The following is a 21,608-nucleotide window of genomic DNA, read 5'->3' as shown; positions in this document are numbered from 1 at the left end:
TGACTGTTGGGTGCCTTGGGTATTGCCTGTGACGTTTTGCTCAACTAATGAGCTCCTCACCTACATTTACATACCATCACTGTTCTTCATGTCCTACATTTAAACCCACATTATAATTTAATTATATGCTAATTCATTTCAGATGATTTGCATTTAATTTCAGTTACACTTTAGTTTTTGCTGTTTATTTTTTTGTGTTTAGTATTTTTAAGTATTATACATAAGTAGCTTTTATCTTTAAACCCTCTTCCTGTTAATCATAACACTCACCCAGTGATCTCATCCAAACCTGAACGCACCAACAACCTGTAATCCTGTAATAACCTCACCGCATAACAGGATTAGGATTTTATCAATGAAACTCATTGTGTCTGTGTGTGATAAAGTCTTAAATATTCTTTTGTTAGTTATTTTAAGTATCTTCAGCATTCTACCTGATGTCGAAACATCTCAGGTATGTCTGAAGACACTTAAAATAATGAAAGAATATTTCAGGATTTATTTATTAAACTCTCCATAAAACTTCACAATTTCCAGTCTTATCACATTTAGTAAGTTTTCTGTAAACTCTTGTCTTCATTAATACCAATGTTTACATCTGTTTATCTTCCCTCAGATGTTTTACACATTTATCTGTTTAAGACAATTTTTCTTTTCTTTTTCCTTTCTCAAATTGTGTGTTGAATCCCTGCTACATTGTATTTAATGACATGAGTTTGGTATATCATTGTGATTTATTAAAGTGATATTTATTTCACGAACCCCTGAGGTTTTACAACTTCAGCTGAACATGATTCTTGTTTTTGTTTAACTGCCAGGTTTTTATAGTGAAGTAAACTCAGCAATTCTTAGAAATAACTTTTATTTCATGCATTGCTTGATTTTTTTTTTCTGCCTGGGATTTTTGGAGGTTTTGTGTCAACGTTAATTTCAACAACCTCTATATCCTGTTTATCCACTGATTGTGTGTCAGCTGTAAGGCTGCATAATAACTCATATATCAACTGGCCCATATGTATTTGCTTAATACGCATTGCAACCGAAAAAAATAAACTAAAAGTAAAATATTAACACGCTACATCAACAACTATATGAATGATAAATAATAAAAGGATCTTGGAATTTTCTGCAAAAAACATAAAAATATAAGAATTTTCATTTTTTGATGCTCAGAAATCTGCATGTTTTTTCTAGAGAATTTCTACAATTAATCTAAGCATTTTTTCTAGCAAATGATCAACAACTGAAACTCAGAAAATGTCCAAAAATCAGACATTTTAAATGTTGAAACTCGGGTATTTCCATGCGCTGCAGGCGGCATCTGATCTGGACCCTTTCACACATTTGAAGTTACATTTTTGGAGGCACTGCTCATGTTTTTATTTTTTATACATTGTGAATATATATATATTTTTTTAATGCACAAACACACATGGACATGTGTAATTTTTTTTAAAAGTTGCCCTTGGATCGGAGTACGCCACTTTTGAAAACTGCTCAGTATTTTTGTTATAATCGTGTACAGTATATTGTGTTCACTTAATTTAATACCTATTAATGTTTCTCTTGGTATTTTGTTTTTTAAACAGTATTGATTGATTTAGGTTTTTATCTTTTTTTTAATATTTCAGCATTTTAAAAATAAAGTTATATTTTTAAATATTTGTTACAATTTTTTCAGTGAACCTAAATAACTCAGTGCTGCAGCTGAGTTTCCCCACTTTGGGAAAATAATGAATATTTCTATTCTATTTTTCTATTTTTAAAGCTCGTTTTTAATTGCCATGTCCACACAACTATGCAGTAATGTGTAAATAATTTAAAATTACCCAATAAAACCAACACAAACAACATACAAGTATATCTTTAATAACGAACATGATCAAATCTAAGAATGTGATAGTGACCTCTGATACAATAGATATTTAATACAAGGGTGACGTAAAATTTTGCATAAATTTTCTATATTCCAATACCATTATACAGTATAACTCTGATTTCCCCTGCTTTCTGCCACTCTTGCATACACACACAATACAGCAAGCAGTTAAAAAAAAAAAAGAAAAAAGAAATAAAACAAACAAAAAATTCACAAACATTTACCACACAGGCTAGTCTCTTGGTTTCCATATACTTGACAATTAATCGGTCAGTAATAATAATAATAATAACGATGCTGCTACAGCTTAACATTTTGAGGCGGTTTCTGTTCTGGTACATTAAAGCTTCTGAGAATGGAGTGGAAACTTATAATGTCAAGATTAAAATGGTGTTAAGAGAAAGAAAACCACACCTGGCTTAAATAAGCAGTATTAATTTCACAGAATTTGTAAATAGGATTTTAAGAGAACAGTTAATCTAAAAGAAAATTCTTTCCCTGAAAATGAAAATTTTCCCCTCTTGCTATGCTGAAAACAAAATTAAGGCTTCATTATTCCGCAAAACGATTATGCCAAGCCTTACTTCCAGATCATTCTTTTGTAGCCATTTGTAAAGATTTATGGTTTCATTTTCCACAGCCTTGCACATAAATATCTCTGCAAACAGAAACCTTCAGTTTTACACTAAAGTAAAAGTTTCCTACAATGAAAATGGGTATCAAGAAGGTATTTATTCCTTCTTCTTCTGATGTTGATGATATAAAACACAACTGACCACACACACAGATAGCAGACGTTTTGTCATTAAAGTGTTCTCCACTCATTTAGATTAACCAACACGAGCACTTAACATCTCTTCAACACACAAACCACAATGTGAACAGTCACTGAATATCAGCAGCAGGTTGTTGGTCAGACGTGCAGATATTTTGTTTTCTGACTTAGCTGAGTAAACTTCCAAGGATAAAAAAAGTTAACTGATGTTATTAAAATAACTTTACATGGTGAAATTTTGTTTCATCCCTGCACGCGTTACAAAGTAACCCAGAGCAAAGTAGCTCAAAAGGTTTGACACAGGCCAAAGTTGTTAATAAATAGAAAACAATTATATTTTTTCTCTTTTTTTCTGTAACGTCTGTGTTTCCATTCTGATTTCATTGTGTCCGCCCAAATGTAAGTGCCGATCTTTTCAGAGGCTAGCTTCTACAGTTCACTTCTGACGATCCTGGAAAAAAACAAACAGAATACCTTTAATCAATCTTGCAAAGTTAAAATCTGTTAAAACATTTTTCAGAATCAGAGACCTAGTATAGGTACACAAATATTAAAAAGCCGATTACATATGGAAATATTAACAGCATCAGGTGATAACTGATCGTTTAATCAACTGATTATGAAAAAAAATAACCTGACAATAATGTAAAGCTACATCTGGTTTTAAAACCGCAACTTTTTGAATCCCTTGCTTAAAGGATAAAAGTGGCGGCAGTTCCAGTGCTCAACCAGAGAGGGCGCTACAACTAGCTCTTTACATAAACACCAGAGAATCAGTGGTTTTCTACAGCAGACATTATAGCGAGTCCTTCTGGTAAATATTTCATCCTAAATTTATCGCAATCTGAACTGGGTTCTGGTCTTTTCCCTACTTTAGAGGTTTTGGTTTTGGTTAAAAAAGAAAACCTACAGCGGACGCTTCATATCGGCCGCACGTCATTTAAGGCTACGTGTCCACTCTCACGTTTAAACTAATGCTGCGTTCAAGTTGAACTCTGAAATGGGAAATTCCCACTTCCCAATCGGAAAAAAATCAACTGGAACTCTCTCTAAAGTCCTATTTCCCAGAGGAAAACTGGGAGGAACTCCGACTACTCCCAGTTACGACTTGTAAGGCGGTCTTGCGCTTCAATATGGCCGCTCCTCGCATCAACAGTGTGGTGAAATTTTATTATTTATTTTTTTTAGCCATACACACATGTAAGAGTGCGACTAAAATCAACTACATGGAGCGCTTGCAACTCTAAACTGAACACATTAAAAGTGATGTTTGTTTATGAAAAGTGAACATTAATCGAGACAGTAACTAGCAGCATTTATAGATTATGCAATTATGAGTGTAGTTCTGAGAGATTGTCACAAAGTGACGGCTGATTAAAAAAAAAGTGAAAATGTTTTTTCATTGCTAAATTTCATTGTTAAATTATTGGGTTTGTGCTACATTTACACCATTTGCTCATATTTTAATTGCTTGTTGTTCTTCATAAATGCACCACAAAGCTCCTATGGAAAATGGTTCTTTCCTCCAAGCCAAGCAAGGAAACCTTTTTTCATTTTCCCCTTTTCTGGGTGTTGGGAGTCAAAACATGTATAACTGGTGTTAGGAAAGCACTGATTTAGCACTGGAACCAGTTTATTTGAAGAAAAAAAAAAACACCCCATTAACAAAGCTCACTTATCCAAAGCTTAATTTTTTACTGAAACTCTAATTATTTTCTTTAACCATTACCCAAAACCCAGCTAGGAGGTGCAAGATTTAACTGAGTTTACCTGATCAACTCTGGATCGACTCTGTATCGAGACAGGCTCATAGCTCTGGTAAAAACAAGAACATAAAACCAGTGAGAAAATGTGGACAAAATGGTTAAAATGTTAAACAAAAAAAAAAAATCATTTTACCATTCGTATAATTTTTATTTAACCTGTTAAACTTCCATTTCTTGTGATGGGATAAGTGAGGACATGATAAATCATTTTTATCATGTTTAATAGAACTTTTTCCAGAGAACAAATACATTTGTTAGTAGGAAAATGATTAATTACTTGAATATTTCAATAGTCCATTCATCACAATTAATTCTATTAATTGTTTGAGCCATAATTGCGCTGTGATAATAGTGTGCAGGCAAAAATGTATGTTTAAAATAAATATTCCAAACAATAAATTTTTCATTCAATAGACATGTTGCAACATGACGTCACGTCCGCAAGATCCCTTGGCGACGATCAGTACAATTGGTTTTAGCTGTCAAGTTGTCAACATGACGTGCTAAATCTTAAATGTATGCGTGATATATAAAAGAAAAAAGGATGCAGTGCTTTGCTGCTAATTGTCAACACTACAACAATTAGGCATCACATTTTACAGGTCAGAAAAAGTTTTAATAAAAAAAGAAATAGCAAGGGAAAGAGAAGCAGATCAGTTATGCTAGCTTGACTTTGACAACCTTAACATGTAGATGTGCTTCAGAATTCTGCGTTTAGATTCAGTCTCAAAAATACAAGAAGAGGCAACCTACACACCAACTCTGTTCATCAGAAGAGCAGGGGTTTAAATTAGCTAATCAACAACCGTTGTGTTCAGACGTTCACTTATTACTAATCACAAACTAAACAAATCTGAAAACAATAGTATAACTGGCAGTGTCCTGTTTCTTGGTGTGGAAATCTGATACACTAGTGGAGCTGTTGTCAGTCAGTCAGTTGCTATGGCAACGAATCTGTGTGTAGCATAGCCAGCACAGAGAGAGGGAAAAAAAGAACACGAGTGGTTTTCAGTTATTCTACTACAGTTTTCTGCATTCATTTCACTTCGCTGTGGCGAACTGCACTAAATTAACAATACCTACATCTGAAGGTTTCATTTTGTTCATGGCATTATTCCACTGCAGCAGCGTGGCTGTCGATGACATGTAAAAAAAATCTTTTTTTTTTTCTTTTTTTTTTACCTCCAGCGTTAATCTAAACAATAAAATGCCATGTGTCTATACATAACTCCCACAAATCTGAAGCAGAAGTGATCCGCACCATCTTAGTGTGTGCACAATGCAAAGCAGACCAGGGGCTTTGAGTCCAACAAAATGAAAATATGTGGACACTCTTGACCAATGTGGGGGAGAAAGATACATAAACAAAATGGCTGCTGCCGGGATCGACCCGTAAGAGACAGAGAATGGAAAATGTGTCAGACAATGTGGACAAGCTGCCTCCAATCTCATAAGACGGAGTTAACTATGTAGTGAAAGCAAAGAGTGTTTATAAAAGCTACGTTAGCTAAGCTAATTTTGCTAGTTCGGCAGTAAGAACAACAGTAAATATCTCTTAGTATTACAAAGATAGAGTTTTCAAAAACGATAACCGAGTAACAGTAGTAATGTACTTATGCTGTTTATCAGTTAGATAGGAATGAGATGAGCTAGTTCTAATCTTGTGGCTTATTGTTGTCATAGCAACACCATAGCAACTGTCAAGATGGCCGTCAATCACAGAGTTCATGGTGTGACACGTCACATGAGAACTGTGTATATGGCTTGGTCTGGATCAGATAATTACCTTTTTCACGACGTCCTCCTCCTCCTGCTTCTTCTCGTAGTGGGAGAAATCATCAAAGATGGAGGTGGTGTGTTTGTACTGGGCGATGATCTTCAGCACCTGCTTGGCCTTCTCCAGAGGAACCTCCTGGGTGTCCCGTGAGTTGGTGACCGGCTTGTTGTCGTTGTTCTCCAGGCGGATGTGGCGCAGCTGGCTGTTGGGCACGTCCTTAACAAACAGCCAGTTCACATCGAACTTGCCCTTCCACTTGTCCTGCGCCCAGACTCCGGCGCTGGTGCCGTAGTCCACAGGGGAGCGCATCTCCGCCACGCCGCAGAAGTGGCCGCTGCCGTTGACGCTGAACAACAAGTAGACAGGACCTTTGGCGGTCATGGCCCGGTAGGCGGCATCCAGCCGCTTGTTGCCGTGCTCCGTGCTGCACCAGATGGAGTACTTAATGGAGCGATGGATGTCGTCCTCAGAGTAGCTCTTGATGATGAACACGCGGCCGTTTTTTAAGTTCCAGTCGAAGTCCTTGGGGTTGTAGCTGTGGGCTGCTCGCAGCTTCTCCAGAACCGGGTGGGACTCCGATCCAGGATTGGTGGGAACGAACCCAGCCATGCCTCCGTTTCCTACACCACCACCACCGTTGGACGAGCCGCTGCTGTCCAGGCTTCCGCCGCTGTAGCAGAGGTTGCGGTTGCGTGGCGCCACCCATCTGGTTTGGGGTGTTGGGGCGGAGTTGTGGTTCTGGTAGGACTGCGGCGGTCCTGGCATGGTCATCTGCTGAACGAGGGACTGGACGGACTGCAGGGACTGCTGCAGTGGCGGGATGAGGCTTGCGGTGTGGGAGTGCAGGTGGGACGGGTGGTGCTGGTGATGTAGCGGCGGCGCCATCTTGGCGGCGGTGCCTTTATTATCCCATGTGTCGATGTCCATGCTGTGCTTGATGGGCGGCGGCGGCAGCACTCCGCCGGATAGCGGCATCCCAGGCTTGTTCTTCGCCTTCTGCTGCTGCTGTTTGGCCGGTTTGCTGGCGATCGCCGCCCACGACGTCGGCTTTTGAGGCGGCATCCCGACTGGCGTGCCGCCGTTGCCCGTGGCAACAGCCGCGGCGACACCCCCGCCTATCATGGAGCCTGCGCTCTTCACGCCCGAGCCACTTCCTGTCACATCGCCGCCTATTTTCAGGCCCAGCATGCCCTGCTCCAGGCTGTTCATGCCTGGGGCTTTGCTTAGGGTGTCACTATGGAAACCGGTCTGGCCGTCAGGGACTAGAGTGCCCCCTAGGGAGCTAGGAGGGTAGCTGTAGCTGCCCCCATAGGCTGAGCTCTGAGTCTGCTGGCCCTGGGAGCCGCTGGTGCCCCAGGTGGAGAACGCCGGGTTCTCTGGGAAAAAATTGAAGCGGTGCGGGTAAATGCTGCTGCTGAGCCCACCGGGCTGCCCGAACACGGTGTCGGGCATGAAGTGGTGGTCTCCATTACTGAGGGGGGCGTACGGGGCCAGGTAGGGGATCGGCGGGTCGCCTCCAGTGGACCAGGGCGCCTCATTAAGAGGGTAAGGAAATCCAATAGAGGGGGCATAGTAGCTGGACAGGTAGGGGTCCGTCATGGACTGATAGCTGTTATTCTACAAGGAAAAACAGATTCAAGATGAATCATCAGATAAAACCAAACAAAGGGCAGGGCTGGGCAATTCAACGATTTTAATAATTTAATCAAATTTTTAGGTTTTGAAGATTATTTTTTTCTCTCCATTAACTGGGTGACCATAGTTCAGATTGATGCGATGTCGACCAGGGCCAGCCATCTTGTTTTACAGCTTTTATTTATTTTGAATTCTACGACAGAATATTAGGGCCAGGTTAAGATTTAATTTTTAATTACAAGAATAAAGTTTCGTGTCTGTAGAGTTAAGCCTGTCGCAATAAGCAATTAATTACATGACAAATTAAAGTGAGCTCAATTTCCATTAAATTTTTTTAACTAATTTTGTTTAGATATTTTATAATCCATTTTATTCACGGTTTTGCTTAATTCCTTGATCGTTGTGTCTTATTTTACACATTTGAAATCAAAAGAATATTAGTTGTTGAGAAGGCAAACTTGCGTTATTATGTCATTATCCTTATGTTAGTTGAAAATAGTCCCAAAATGACATTATCATTTATTACAATAATTTCTAGGGCAAAATATCATCCAGAAAAAATTATTACTGTATCAGGCCTAAATGGAGCAGAAAAAGGTCATAGTATTACCAGAATAAAGTCATTATTAGGAAAACGGAGGAGTAATTTTAGGAGAACTTCTGCACAAACAATAACAAAAAATTTAAATGAGGAATGTTGTAAAGTTATAAATTGATGTTGGTTTTATAAATTGGATATACTTAATTTTTTAACACATCACAATGATCAGAACAGGACTTTAAAATGATCATGCAACAAATGTGAGAAGCTTTTTTTCTCATTAAAATTATATTTTTCCTTTAATTTTTCAATGTTCTGGTAAAAATGTGTCTATCTTCCATTATTATGACTATTTTGTTGTTATTAAATAAAAATGATCATAACCTGGCCCTAAGAACTCATATAAGGGGAATAGAAATATATTTGTTGTTAAATTTCTGTTGTCTTGAGAAAATAAAATGTATTAAAAATAATCAGAAATCGGATCTGGCGTCAGAAAACCAGAGATTTTATTTGCAAGCCGTATCGCCCAGCCCTACAGAAGCGTTTCAGTGTCACAGATCTTTAAAATATCCCTCTGTAGCTCCTACCTGACTGGACTGGCTAGTGAGATACGGCTCAAAGTCATTATCATGCACAGAGTCCTTCTGGTGGAGGGAGCCATTCTGCACTGAAACTGGAAAGGCTGCAATAAAATCAAACTACTGTTAAAACCGGACACCATCATTTGCATAAACTTCCAACCAGGCAAATGGAGCCATGTTTATGATGAAGCTAATAGATGATGAACATGATGGAGATAAAACACTGACATCATCTGCATGAAAGCTCAACACCAGGACGTTAGCTTAAGCAAATGAGAACTGATCCACTAGCCTCTGTACACAAACAGGGTTTCATGATTGAAACAGATGAAACTACCTTTGTTTTCTTCACTGTCATACAGATTCAGAAGTTTACATACACTTTGATCACAATGCCTGAAACAATTTGGGAAGGCTCAACTGATGGCACGTCAAAGCTCTGTTTTCACCTCACAGTCCAGAAGTTGCAACTTTTGCTACATTTTCAGCTGGTTTGGTTCGCTTTCACACTGCACTGTGTCAAACAAGCCAAACTAGGAAAACTGCACCGATCGAAGTTTTCCGGCCAATTTCTGATTACCGATCTTTAAAAAGCCTCACCTGCACATTCCAATTTGGCCGATGCAATTTTTTTTTGTCTGAAATGTCGCTAAATATAACAAGAAAGTTGCTGAGTTGGCAGCAGTGGAGTGACTATTGTTAACTGCAAACATGCAGACATGACCTGGTGGGCCGGTCTGTCAGTCAAACCTCTCTAACAGGAAAACACAAGAGGACATTGCCTGATTTTCAGACCTTTGGCGAGGCAGATAAGATCAGTTTCATATGCAAGTTTTGTCTGATCTCTCAAAATTAAGGAAATTCACGCTGATAAATTGGTGCACTCTAGTTTTAATGGTACATATTTTAAACTTGGCTTGTTTTGAACTGTTGACATTAATTAAAATGGCTGACAAGCTCCTAGCCTCAAACCGCTCTGAGATTTTCTGCCTTTTCCATAAACTCAGAAGAATCTGACATCCATCAACTGAATCAATAATAACTAAACAAAACATAATTTTAAAAAATCCAATGTCAAGTCTGAATGTAATTATCAGAGGTGGGCAGAGTACCTAAAAATTTTACTTAAGAGTAAAACCACTTCAACATATTTGAAAAAAAAGTTTTTGGTAAAAAGTTTACTCAAGTGCTGAGTAACTGATCAAATTATCAATCATTTAATATTTAAAAAATGTAATAATTAGATGAACCAAATTATAAAGTTAAGTGGAAATTTAGGTATTTTAAAGACAGAAATGACCATATTTTTTATAAGTAACAAAATATAACAAAACCAGGCAAAACATTTTTTCCTAAATTTATTTATTTCAATATAAAACTAACAAAAAACTGCAGGTCTGTATATGGTAAATTTCTGGTTAAAATATGCTTGTTCTTTAAAAAATCCAGAAATGTTACTCAAGTAAAAGTAGAAATAATTCATAATAAAATTACTTAAGTAAAAAGTGCAGCACAATAAACTGCTCCTAAAAGTAATTTTTTTTTTCACACAAAAAAAAAGTTATTCAAGCAAATGTAACTAGTTACTACCCAGCTCTGTTTACATCACAGCTTCATGTTGTAGATTATTCTGGTGTGTTGTCAATCATCAACATATAAGGCCCGCCTTTTTTTCTAAATCTACCTGGTAAGGGGGCAGGTGAGTGTGTGTGTGTGTGTGTGTGTGGGTGTGCGTGCGTGTGTTTAATATTTACATAGATTAACGCCTGGTTTTTCAGTGAACATTAATCTCTTACCTTTGCTTGCATCTTGTCCTTTCGATGTCTTCACGGTAACATTAAAGAGAGAGAACACAAACACATCATGTTTTGGTCATGTTTGCACATTTAGCATGCTGTAGTTTAATTTGCGCATTTTAAGATGGACTCTAATAGGAATATTAAGCAGTGTTGAGGAGTCAGATGGCAACTGGAAGCTGTGGTCCAGGCCTTGGTGGGCTCCCAGCAGATGATTTTAGCAGCTAACCTCTCCTCTCTCTGGGCTAACTAACTTCCTAGCTCCGGTTTCACGGCTCAGTTCACCTCTCTACACGTAAATATGAAACATTTTCGCCGCTCACCTGAGGGTCTATGCTAGCGGCAGACATCATTTATCCACCAGGTGTTGTGTTGGAATGGAGCCCCGACAGGACGAGCTACGGAGAGGCTTTTTTCTCTGCCCTGCTAGCAGCGGCTGTTAGCCGGACTGTCGACTCGGCTCGCCTGCGCTTGTCGTGGCCCTGCTGGCAGGTCGCGCCGCCCTGTCCGCATTAATCCAGCCGGGCTTCAGTCCGCTCCGAGCCCCTCAAAGCTAAACTAGACCAGCCCCGGCGGCCTCGCAGCTCATTTGGCCCCAAAACAGCAGCTTCTTCCAGTGCCTGAGGAGCGGAAATGACGTAGCTGGGTCACGTGACTGCACAATGGCAAAATCAAAGACGTTGACTAAAGGAGGATTTTGTTTCTAAAAATGAATACCGCTATTTAAAATTATATTCAGCATTTTATATATACTAGAAAATAGTTATTTAACCATATATACATATATATACGGTTACTAACTAGATTACTTCGTTAGTTAATTTAAATATTTCAATATAGTTGTTTATATAACTAGTTATTTATAACTAGTTATATAAATAACTAGTTATTTATAACTAGTTATATAAATAACTAGTTATAAATAGTTATTTATAACTAGTTATATATATACTGTATATATATCGTAGATGTATAGTCGCATACATTTAGATATACTTATATACATATGTATGTACATGAATATGTATATATTTACACATATGTATTACATGGCTTATGTTTGTAAAAATCCCAAAAATATTTATATAATTTATCTCATATCAATCTATGAGTTTTATATAAGTACAATGTAAAATATGTATTCATAAAAAAATATCTAAATTTTATTTTTAAGTCTTTGGGGCCCCCATAAATTTGGTTTCTGGGCTGCTGTAAACCTTTTCTAAAGTCGGACCCAGGCAGAATACTGCAACACCACATCTAGGAGGAATTAAAGTTGTTAATGCCTAAATTTATACTGAATATACTTGTAAATATTTTTAATTTAGGGTATTTTTATGTTATATCTTCTTTCAGAGGAAATTATTCTTGTAAACCATGGAAAAGCTAATCTAATTTCAAACTAAAAAATTGGAAATTGTTACATATGAAAACAAAGTTTTTAAAGATCAAATAACTTTTTAAAGAAATTTTTTTAGTTTTGGACAGTAATTTTAAAATTTTGAGCTAGAGATCTTCCATATAGACTCCTGATTCCAGGAACCAACGAGACAGGACTTTACTGAAACATCCAATCAGAAGATGAAAAGCAGATAGTAGCTGTTGCTAGCCTCTGTATGATGTTATATATTGCTTATAATATTTATACTGCAAGCGTTGAGGAGGAATACAAATAGATGATTACCCAAATTAATGACTAATGTGAGCTATTCACCAAAATCCGCTTAAAGTCAGACATGACAGTTTTGTTGTGCCTAAGGATTTGCTTTCCAGAATAGGTGGAAAACTTCTGCCACATTTTGTGTTTCATTTTTTCCACCATTTTGGAAAACAACCTTTAAAACTTAGAAATGTTACATAAAAAATTGAGAAATATAACACAAAGTTTAAAGAAATACACAAAACCTTAAACAGACCATGACCAGTTGTGATTTAATGTGAAATCCAGGTGATTTATTATGACACAAATAAAAACCATGGAGTTGAAACTAAAGACAATTAAATCATATTTAGGCTACCGGTGCAAAATTTAATATTAATTTAAGCAACAAATAACTAAAAATAAAAACCATTTACTCCAGGTTGACTGGTTTCACTTTCTTTAGGTCTTGAGGTGCAGAAAATAATTAAAAGAACAAAATCAGCAAGAAGAAACAATGAAAAGTCCATTAAAAATAATCACAACACTTTTTCCCGATCAGTACATTTAGTGAACTAAACAAAAATGGGGCAAACATTTAAAACACTCCCTCCAAAGTCTAACCCACATGTTGAGATTCAAACACATTACAAATACTTTATTCTGTTGGAACTTTTTTTGGACCGGTCATACGCTAGATACAACTTTTATTAATTCATATAGCAATTTTTACAGCTCATTCTCTATAAGTTAGCCACAGTACACAGAAACAGAAGCATAAAATGTTTAATTTTATTATTACTTTATTGTTAATCACATATTTTTTATGCAGTTTTTTTACAACAAAAATGAAATGTTGAAATGTCCCATAAAAAAAATGCTGCACTTAGCACAGCCCTCTTTTTTTTCTATGAAATGTTTCTAGAGAAGTGATGCACCTTCTTCTTTTTACCCATTTGAGGTGAAGAAACGTCTATGCGCCACCTAGTGGTAACACATGTGTAGTACACTCAGTATTGGGAAAAACGGAGATTCATTTAAACAGGAGCTTTCGTCGAGCTCATCTTAAATGTTTTACAGACGAGGAGACACGTAGATTAGGACCCAATCTGATTCTTAAGCTGGAAGATTATGTCCTTGACACATTTTAAATCCCTGCCTTGATCACAAGTTTCACAACCAAAATTAAGACGATGAAGATGACGATTGGGTCTTAATGGTCCTTTTCTGCCTGGATTCTTTACAGTGTCTTTGAACAGATGTTCCTTACAGTCATTTGTAGTCTGAAAAAATAATAATAATTATCAAAGAAATGTGCATAAGAGATGTAAGAGCAAGCAGAGATCAAATTGGTTGCAAACGAGAAAGAATGAAATGGTGGAGGATTAAGGACTTTAATCTTCTGAGATCAAAACTCAGACTTCTCAAAATCTGAATTCTGAAATGAAAGTCCAAATTTTAATTCTTCTGACTTTGACATTAAAACAGAATTATCAGAAAAAAGTCAGAATTGTGAAGAAAAAAATCTGTTTTTGAGATTAAAGTCTGAATTCTGAGGAAAAAGTCAGAATTCTGAGATTAATGTCCAAATTTTGAGATCAGTCAGAATTCTGGGAATAATCTACTGAGATTAAAACTCAGAAATCAGAACTTTGAGGGGAAAAACTGAATTCTGAGATTAAAATCATAATTCTTTTTTTCAGTGGCCCTCATCTTCTTTCATAGTATCTTCCATGGCTTTGCAAAGTACCCTTGAACCTTTTCACATTTTCACAAATAAAATATAAAAAAGTGCTGCGAGTGTTTGTATTCATCCTTTGTATTTTCTTGCCAGCTTATACTGATTGGCCAACTTGTTTGGGTTTATTATTATTGTTATTAGATACAAGCTGCAGTGTGTGTGGAAGACCTTCATGCACCAGCTGACAGGCGTCACTTGACTTTTGTAAGTTTATTTTTCAGCTTTCATAAGGGAGCAAAATATTTTTCTAAGAATTTTTCAGCTTGGCAACAAAAAATAACGTGAAAAACATTTTATCTGCTGTCTGACTCTTTTTTTCTCTGAGTTACAGTTTATATCTGAGAAAAAGAAAAACATGAGAACACAATAACCTGACTTTAGAGAATTATCCTTGAAGTAGTTTTATCTATATCAACACTCAGACTCTTCAGTTCACCCACAGCAACAACAACAATTAACTAAGTGAAGGTTAGACAAAGCCAAAGTCAAAAGAAAATCACAAAAAAAGAAAAAAGAACCAGGCAACAGAACATATTATGACAATTTCCTATGAACTAATGACATTCTGAATGTAAATAAATTACGGTAGATTGTTTTTACGTACAGCTCTCTTCCTCTGGAAACCTGCTGACAGCATGACAGGAACAAACGACTCCCAGGAGCTGAGAACAAATTCAAGAACATCAAGAAAAAAGTTTCAAAGCTTCCTGCTTACTTCAGATTTTATCTTTTAGCCAGCAAAAGATAAAATAGCACATCACAATGTCCCAGGTGAATAAATGTTTTGCTGAATTTCTCTGTGAATTGTGGTATTTGAAAATAAAGATAAAAAAATACCTTCTTCTGTTTGTTGAGTGATCTAATGTTGCACAATATAATCAAAATTCTGATTATTTGTGCAAAGGTTTATATTTTTTAAACTGAGGTGAACTTTAAGCTTCTTGGTTACGTTTGTCCTTTAAACTCATCAATTAGTGAAGAGAGTAAATATTCAAAACCAAGTAAATGTGTTTGAGTTAAAATTTAAAGACCTGACAGAGGAAGTTTTGCTGTCAGTTTGTTTAACTGGTTAAAATGTGAGACTCACTGACAGAAGGAGCTGGGCGGCGCAGTGCAGAACCTCCAGGTACTGGTACTGCAGCCAGCAGCTCGGCACTGAGGCCAGCTGGGGGTTCTGGTGCTCGTTCCACCTGTCAGAGGGTGGGTTCTGGCTCTGACATCCCGGCCCATTGTTCTTCCACCAGGAGGAATGTGAGGAAACTCCCAGGGAGAGGATGTGGCTGTCCTGCAGCAAGACCAGGAGAAACGGACCCGGTTAAACCAAATTCTCCTAAAGTAATGTTTTCTTTATGACAGGGGTCTCAAACTCCAGTCCTCGAGGGCCGCAGTCCTGCAACTTTTAGATGTGCCTCTGCTGCACCACACCTGAACAGAATAATTAGGTCATTAAGGCTCTGGAGAACTGATCTACACAAGGAGGAGGTCATTAAGTCATTTCATTTCAGTGTTTTGTAGGTACATCTAAAAACTGCAGGACAGCGCCCCTTGAGGACTGGAGTTTGAAACCCCTGCTTTATGAGGTCAGTGCTGAGTCACATGATTTTTGTCACTTAAACATTAAAATGTATTAAACTTTAATATTGTTCTGTAAAAATATAATGAGAATGGCCTTAATGCACAGCATATAAACCGATAAATGTAATAAAATAATTTTTATTTGGAAAGATGCAGTTCCTGGATTGGCTTTTATATTTAACATAAATAATATGAGAAATTATTTTTGAAAAACCTACTTCAAACAAAACAAATAAAAGATGATTGATACAAGATTACCAAAATTATTATGTCATAAAAAGAATACATAAAATATCCTGCTTTTGCACACCGCACTTTCCAGTTTTTTATTTGTAAAATTTTTTGAATTATGTATAATTTTCTTTCCACTTCACAGACGTGCACCACTTTGTGCTGATCGTTCACACAAAAGTCCAATAAAATATGTTTATATTTGTTGTTGTAATGTGACAAAATGTGGAAAAGGTCAAAGGGTATGAATACTTTTGCAAGCGACTGTAACCAAACTTGTAAAAAAAAGGGCAGATTTTCTGATTCAAAACATTAGAACTTTCCTTAATGTATAAAAACTCTCCGACAAACCAAATTAGTATTTTGATTTTATTTTTTCCCCTTTTAGGTCTGTTTTGCTAAGTGGGTTTTTTTTCTGTTAAAATAATCATAAAAAAAATCAATAAATAAATTACAATATGAATTAATTGAATAATACACTTGTACATAGAATTGAAAATAGTTCAACAACCCAAATGATAAAAACAACAAAAATGAAAACAATAACAGAACAATAAAAGAATTTGAAATAAAAACTGTGAAAATAAAAATAGAGATATTGTCATCAATGAAAAACATTACATTTCTGTATTATTTTGTACTGCGCAGTGGTGTTACTGATCATAATAAACAAAAAAAATTAATAAAATAATACACATATATTTTTATAGTACTTTGAGAGTAATGTGAAGAAAAAATTAACTAGAATAAATTATTAAACTCAAAAGAAAGTAAATAATGTCAGATTTAAGTGAAACCAAATATGACAGGAATATAATAAGCAGGGAAACACAATAAATCAGCACTAACATCAGTATTGGCCGATATTAGTAATTTCTTAAAATATCGGTATTGGCCCAATAAATAAAAGTGGGTCAATATTAACAGCTGATCTTTATCTCCATCTTGTTACCTTCTGATTCTGGAAATTTTTTTCCCCCAAAAGCGTTAAAAACTTAGAGAAATATATATAATGAAATATAGGTAATATTAAAATCAAATATTGATATCTGCTAAAATTTTCAAACCTAATAATAAATATTTTTAAAGTAGATATTTAGCATCTGATGACAGACAGCAACTTTAAAATAATTTTTTGCGCCTGTTATCATATGGGATCAAAAGAGAAACAGATTTAAACACTGAGTTAATTAGAGACTTCAGTCACTGCAGGCGCCTCTAATTATCCGTCCTAAATAACCGGGCCTTACCTTCGAAAGGCCTCCCAAATCCAGGTAGAGACAACTCACAAAGACGTTCCAGCCAATCCACACAAACATCCACAGCAGGTACTGGGAATCAGAAACAGAAAAACGATTCATTTCACAAAGACGAGAAGCAAAGTAACTGAGACAGAAGCTCTAGATCAGTCTTTCTCAAACTTTTTTTAGACTGAGGCCCACTTAAAACCACATCACTAACACTCATGGACCACCTAACTCAAAACTTAACACAAAATCTGAATATGTACCACCTGGAGTGAAAATATTTGTCTCTTAACGCACTTCTTATTGTTTTCTTTGTTCATCCAATGAGAGGGATGGTGGTGTTTTGTAAATGTGACTGGCCACAACAAAGCCATGAATACATAATACAAGAAAAATGGACTCGAGTTGATTTGGCAGAAACAAAAATCCTCTTCAGCGTCATAAAATATAAAACTTATACACCGATTCTATCAGCTGTAAGCATTGTATTCATTTGCAGATTAAATCATAAAAAAAATTAAAATAAGAACAGCTGTTGACGTGCCAGCAGAGAATCATAAGCAAGTTCTTTGTTTTTTACTCAAAGGCGTAATAAACAAAGAACAGTTCTGACCAACTGAAACTCGTTCACAGCCTAGAGCGTTCAAAAGAATCAATCAATCAATCAAATTTTATTTGTATAGCACATTTCAGCAGCAAGGCATTTCAAAGTGCTTTACATCATATCAAACACAGAAACACAATGCAACATAGAATCAACAATCAAAACACGACATTAAGTCAGGTTCCATCAATACATTTGTAATTGATTACGTTTCAAATACAATCCTAAACAGGCGGGTTTTTAGTCGAGTTTACATGAATCGCACTGCTAGTAAACTACCAATTCTCTCAGCAGATACAACTCGGCTTCCTCCGATTATAAGTTGTCTTGGCGTTGTTTTCTTTCCACCCGTATCTTCATTTTTTTTCTGAGTGACCCGGTTTTAAGCCACGTATCCATTATTATTTTCAAACCCAAGCTTTAGCTAAGCTAGCCGTGTGGGTCGCACTCTGAGCTGACGTCACAGCAAAATAAACGGTCGTTTACATGCAGTACCCTGCGGACCGCTAGGGGGTGCCCGGGGAACACAGTTTGAGAGAGAATTTTCTAGGCGTTACCATGGTGACGTAGCGTGACTGGTACTGGATGGCCCCGAAAAGTCCCAAGATGACCGCGACGATATGGAAGAAGTTGACCATGATGGGAGCCCACTGGTAGCCCAGGAAGTCGAACACCTGCCGCTCCACCGCGGTAATCTGTCGGTAGGATGATAATTCACACTCTGTAGACTCTACAGTCCAAAAACTTTTACTAAAGTAAGAGTAGAACTTCAACATATTTTTACTCAACTAAAAGCAAAACACATCTAAGAAATTACTGAAATCCGAGTAAAAATGCTACTCACGTACTGAGTAACTGATCAAAACACCAACCATTTAATATTTGAAGACTGATCCAAAATATAAAGTTATGTGCAATTTTGGTATTTTAATCATTAAAATGATAATAATTCATGTAAACAACAAAAATATAAAATAAAGACAAAAGAAACATTTCTCCGAATCAATTTCTTGCAATATAAAACTTTAACAAAACTCCATTCGTGTGTCTAATGAATTTTTATTATTATTATTATTTTTAGCTTAAACAAGATTGTTGTTCATTCAGTGAAGTTACACTGTAAAAACTGAAAATCTTGTCACATATTTTTGGTCCAGTTTCTGGTCCAAATGCCTTAGAACATTTTAAATAAAATAAAACTAGTTTCCAAGTAACTTTTCAGCAAGATATACAAGTTTGTTTTAAGTAAACAATTATTAATATTAATAGTAGTTTCACTTATAACTTGGGAACTAGTACTTTTTAAATTAGTAGGAATTATTGACTTAAAACAAGCTGAAAAGTTACTTGTAAATTAGATTTATTTTCTTTCAAGTGTAAGTTATTTGCACTAGAAACTAAATGTAAAAATACTTGGTGATTTTGAGTTTTTGCAGTGCACTCACAGTGGGTAGAGTTCCCAAAATTTTACTCAAGTAAATGTAACTAGTTACTGCCCAACACTGATTCAGAGACAGCAGACATTACCAAAAAGAAAATCTGCTGCACCCCATCATCATTATCGTCACTTTTGTGTGTGTGGATGTGTGTGTGTGTTGTCATGGCAACCGGGCCACAGGGGGCGCAGCAACCAGTGGGTGCAGCCTGGAGTCTTCTGAGGTCACATAGAGGGATGGGGGGTGGGAAGCCGGGATTTTATTGTGTTAGCCTGCCTCTGCGTTTTAATAATTTATTAATTAGCAGGTTTTATTGAACGTGATGTCAGCCAAACACAATAAACCTGGGGGGGTTTAGCTTTCACTGGAACTATTTTATTTACTTTTTCAAGTGTATTTATTTCAAATGTCTGTTTTTATTATTTCAAAAGGACTTTTCTAAATATATTTCTAAAACAGTTTTGGAAATATATTCATAGATGAACTAAAACTGGGGTAAAATAACTAATATTTGCGCAAAGCAGAAATAAAAACAAGTCAATACTGCCATTTAAGATAATCTTGTAATAATAAAATATTATTCCAAAATATGTATGTAAAGAAAATAAATTAAAAAAAACATTTTATTCCTAATTATTTTCTATTATTTATATTTCATTTTTATCTGTTGTAGAAATTTTCAACATTACTTTCAGTTTAATCTCAATATTTTACTATTGCTTATCTCAAGTAATTATTTTTTCTCTATTTTGGTTGTCATTACAAATAAAACTGATGTGTTATGTATATTTTTATTTATTATTTTTAATGTATTATATTCTTCACATTTAATTCTACATTTTCTGTAATATTTTTTTTGTTTTATTTGAATATTATGTTATTTACTATGCTTAATTTCTGGAATGGTTGCTGATTTTTTTTTATAACCTTTATAAAACTGAAAAGTGCACTCTTAAAAGATATTAAATTTTACTGTGCAAACCAGTAAATTGTTATATTCAAACCAGTAACAGGTAATGAGTTTTCCAGGTAATGTTTTAGCAACATTTATTTAATTTGATGGAAAACTCTATTGTTTCCATATTAACTTAGTTTATAATCTAACAACGTCTGTGTTGTGAGCTCAAGATTTTCTAGTAAAGCATTATTAAACATAATCAACAGGTGCTTAAGTTGAATATTTTATAAAGTGTCAGTATTTTGCAGTGTGATAACCCCACACTGCAAAAACACAAAATCTTACCAAGTACTTTTCTAGTTTCTAAGGATGTTAATACATTTGAAATAAGACAAAACTAACTTTGAAGTAAATTTTCAGGAAGATATAGCTTATTTTAAGTCAATAATTCCTTAATATTGATTTTAAAAAGTATTAGTTCCACTGGCAGATTATGGGAAAAATGTCCCGTAAAAATTAAAATATTTTTTTCTTTTTTTCAGTCAGTATTAAGAAAGAACTGACTTAAAACAAGCTTCTATGTTTTGCTGAAAAGTTACTTTTGTCTTATTTCAAAAATATTTCCATTAGAATAATAGTGCTTCACCAGACTAAAAAGCACTTGATAAGAGTTTGTGTTTTTGCAGTGCAAAAAGCTGCATATTTAATTGTACAATAATGACATTCTGATGTAGATTTTGTAATTTTTTTTTTTTTTATACAGCTTTACAAACAGAAAGTAAACAAGCAACAGCTGGTGTGACGTGTTTATGATGCAGCATGATAAATGAAAACCTCTTACCAGCTGCACGCAGCACAGCAGGACCAGCATGCATCTTCCGGAGCAACAGCCCATCTTCCAATAGCGGATTTCCAGTTCTCCTCAGGCACAAGCGCCGAGCTTTCTGAATGGTAAACCCAGACGCACACAGAGCGGTTCAGCCTCCGGAGGAAAACACGGGAGGCTGTCCCTGCGTGGAGCAGGGGGAGGGGAGGTATGACGGGTAATTCATGCCCCGGTGGGGAGGAACCTTAACATATTCTGTAGTGGACTTACAGAATATATTAATCAGAGTTGGGTTGTAACTACACTGAACAAAAATATAAACGCCCCATGTCAAATATTGTTGCCATTTGGAGTTAACAACTGCAAATGAGCATTTTATTGTACAAAAGTAATATTTCTCTTGATTTGTGTATAATTTTTAATCCAACTTGCTGTCAGTGAGCATTACTCAGTGAGTTGTTTTTTACTCAGTGCATGGGTGGGGCATGTCCAGAGGGTGATCAGACAAAATTAGCAACAGCTGGACAATCCTTGGACTGGGGACAGTAAAAGTCCATCCCAAAATGTCGACTTTTGTCACAAGTCATAATGCCTCAGATGTTGCAAGTTATGTGGGAGCGTGCCAGTGGCATGTTGGATGCAGGTATGTCCACCAGAG

At 36.0% G+C, this 21,608-nt stretch overlaps 2 protein-coding genes across 4 annotated transcripts; both read right to left on the bottom strand.

Moving 5' to 3' along the window:
* Positions 1-1,848: 1,848 nt before the first annotated feature.
* On the bottom strand, positions 1,849-11,394 carry ythdf1 (YTH N6-methyladenosine RNA binding protein F1). 2 transcript variants are annotated; one of them, XM_032549276.1, is made up of 6 exons: positions 11,077-11,394; positions 10,754-10,781; positions 8,964-9,058; positions 6,207-7,814; positions 4,425-4,469; positions 1,849-3,105 (listed from the first exon to the last, which is right to left on the bottom strand). In XM_032549276.1, exons 1-6 carry the CDS (start codon positions 11,104-11,106, stop codon positions 3,091-3,093), a joined length of 1,821 nt encoding a protein of 606 aa, XP_032405167.1. In that variant the 5' UTR covers positions 11,107-11,394; the 3' UTR covers positions 1,849-3,090. The 2 variants fall into 2 exon arrangements, with proteins under 2 accessions (XP_032405167.1, XP_032405245.1); XM_032549354.1 differs by lacking the exon at positions 8,964-9,058.
* A 1,265-nt stretch (positions 11,395-12,659) lies between these two features.
* On the bottom strand, positions 12,660-21,128 carry LOC116719215 (sodium/potassium-transporting ATPase subunit beta-1-interacting protein 3-like). 2 transcript variants are annotated; one of them, XM_032561694.1, is made up of 6 exons: positions 20,966-21,128; positions 18,348-18,485; positions 17,190-17,270; positions 15,225-15,418; positions 14,738-14,795; positions 12,660-13,675 (listed from the first exon to the last, which is right to left on the bottom strand). In XM_032561694.1, exons 1-6 carry the CDS (start codon positions 21,017-21,019, stop codon positions 13,490-13,492), a joined length of 711 nt encoding a protein of 236 aa, XP_032417585.1. In that variant the 5' UTR covers positions 21,020-21,128; the 3' UTR covers positions 12,660-13,489. The 2 variants fall into 2 exon arrangements, with proteins under 2 accessions (XP_032417585.1, XP_032417594.1); XM_032561703.1 differs by having other exon boundaries at positions 13,532-13,675; positions 15,221-15,418.
* Positions 21,129-21,608: the final 480 nt, after the last annotated feature.

Source organism: Xiphophorus hellerii, chromosome 1, assembly GCF_003331165.1.
Source record: "Xiphophorus hellerii strain 12219 chromosome 1, Xiphophorus_hellerii-4.1, whole genome shotgun sequence".
In the NCBI taxonomy this organism is placed as follows: Eukaryota; Metazoa; Chordata; class Actinopteri; order Cyprinodontiformes; family Poeciliidae; genus Xiphophorus; species Xiphophorus hellerii.
The sequence above is the reverse complement of the archived record's forward strand: the minus strand, read 5'-3'. Positions and strand labels throughout refer to the sequence as shown.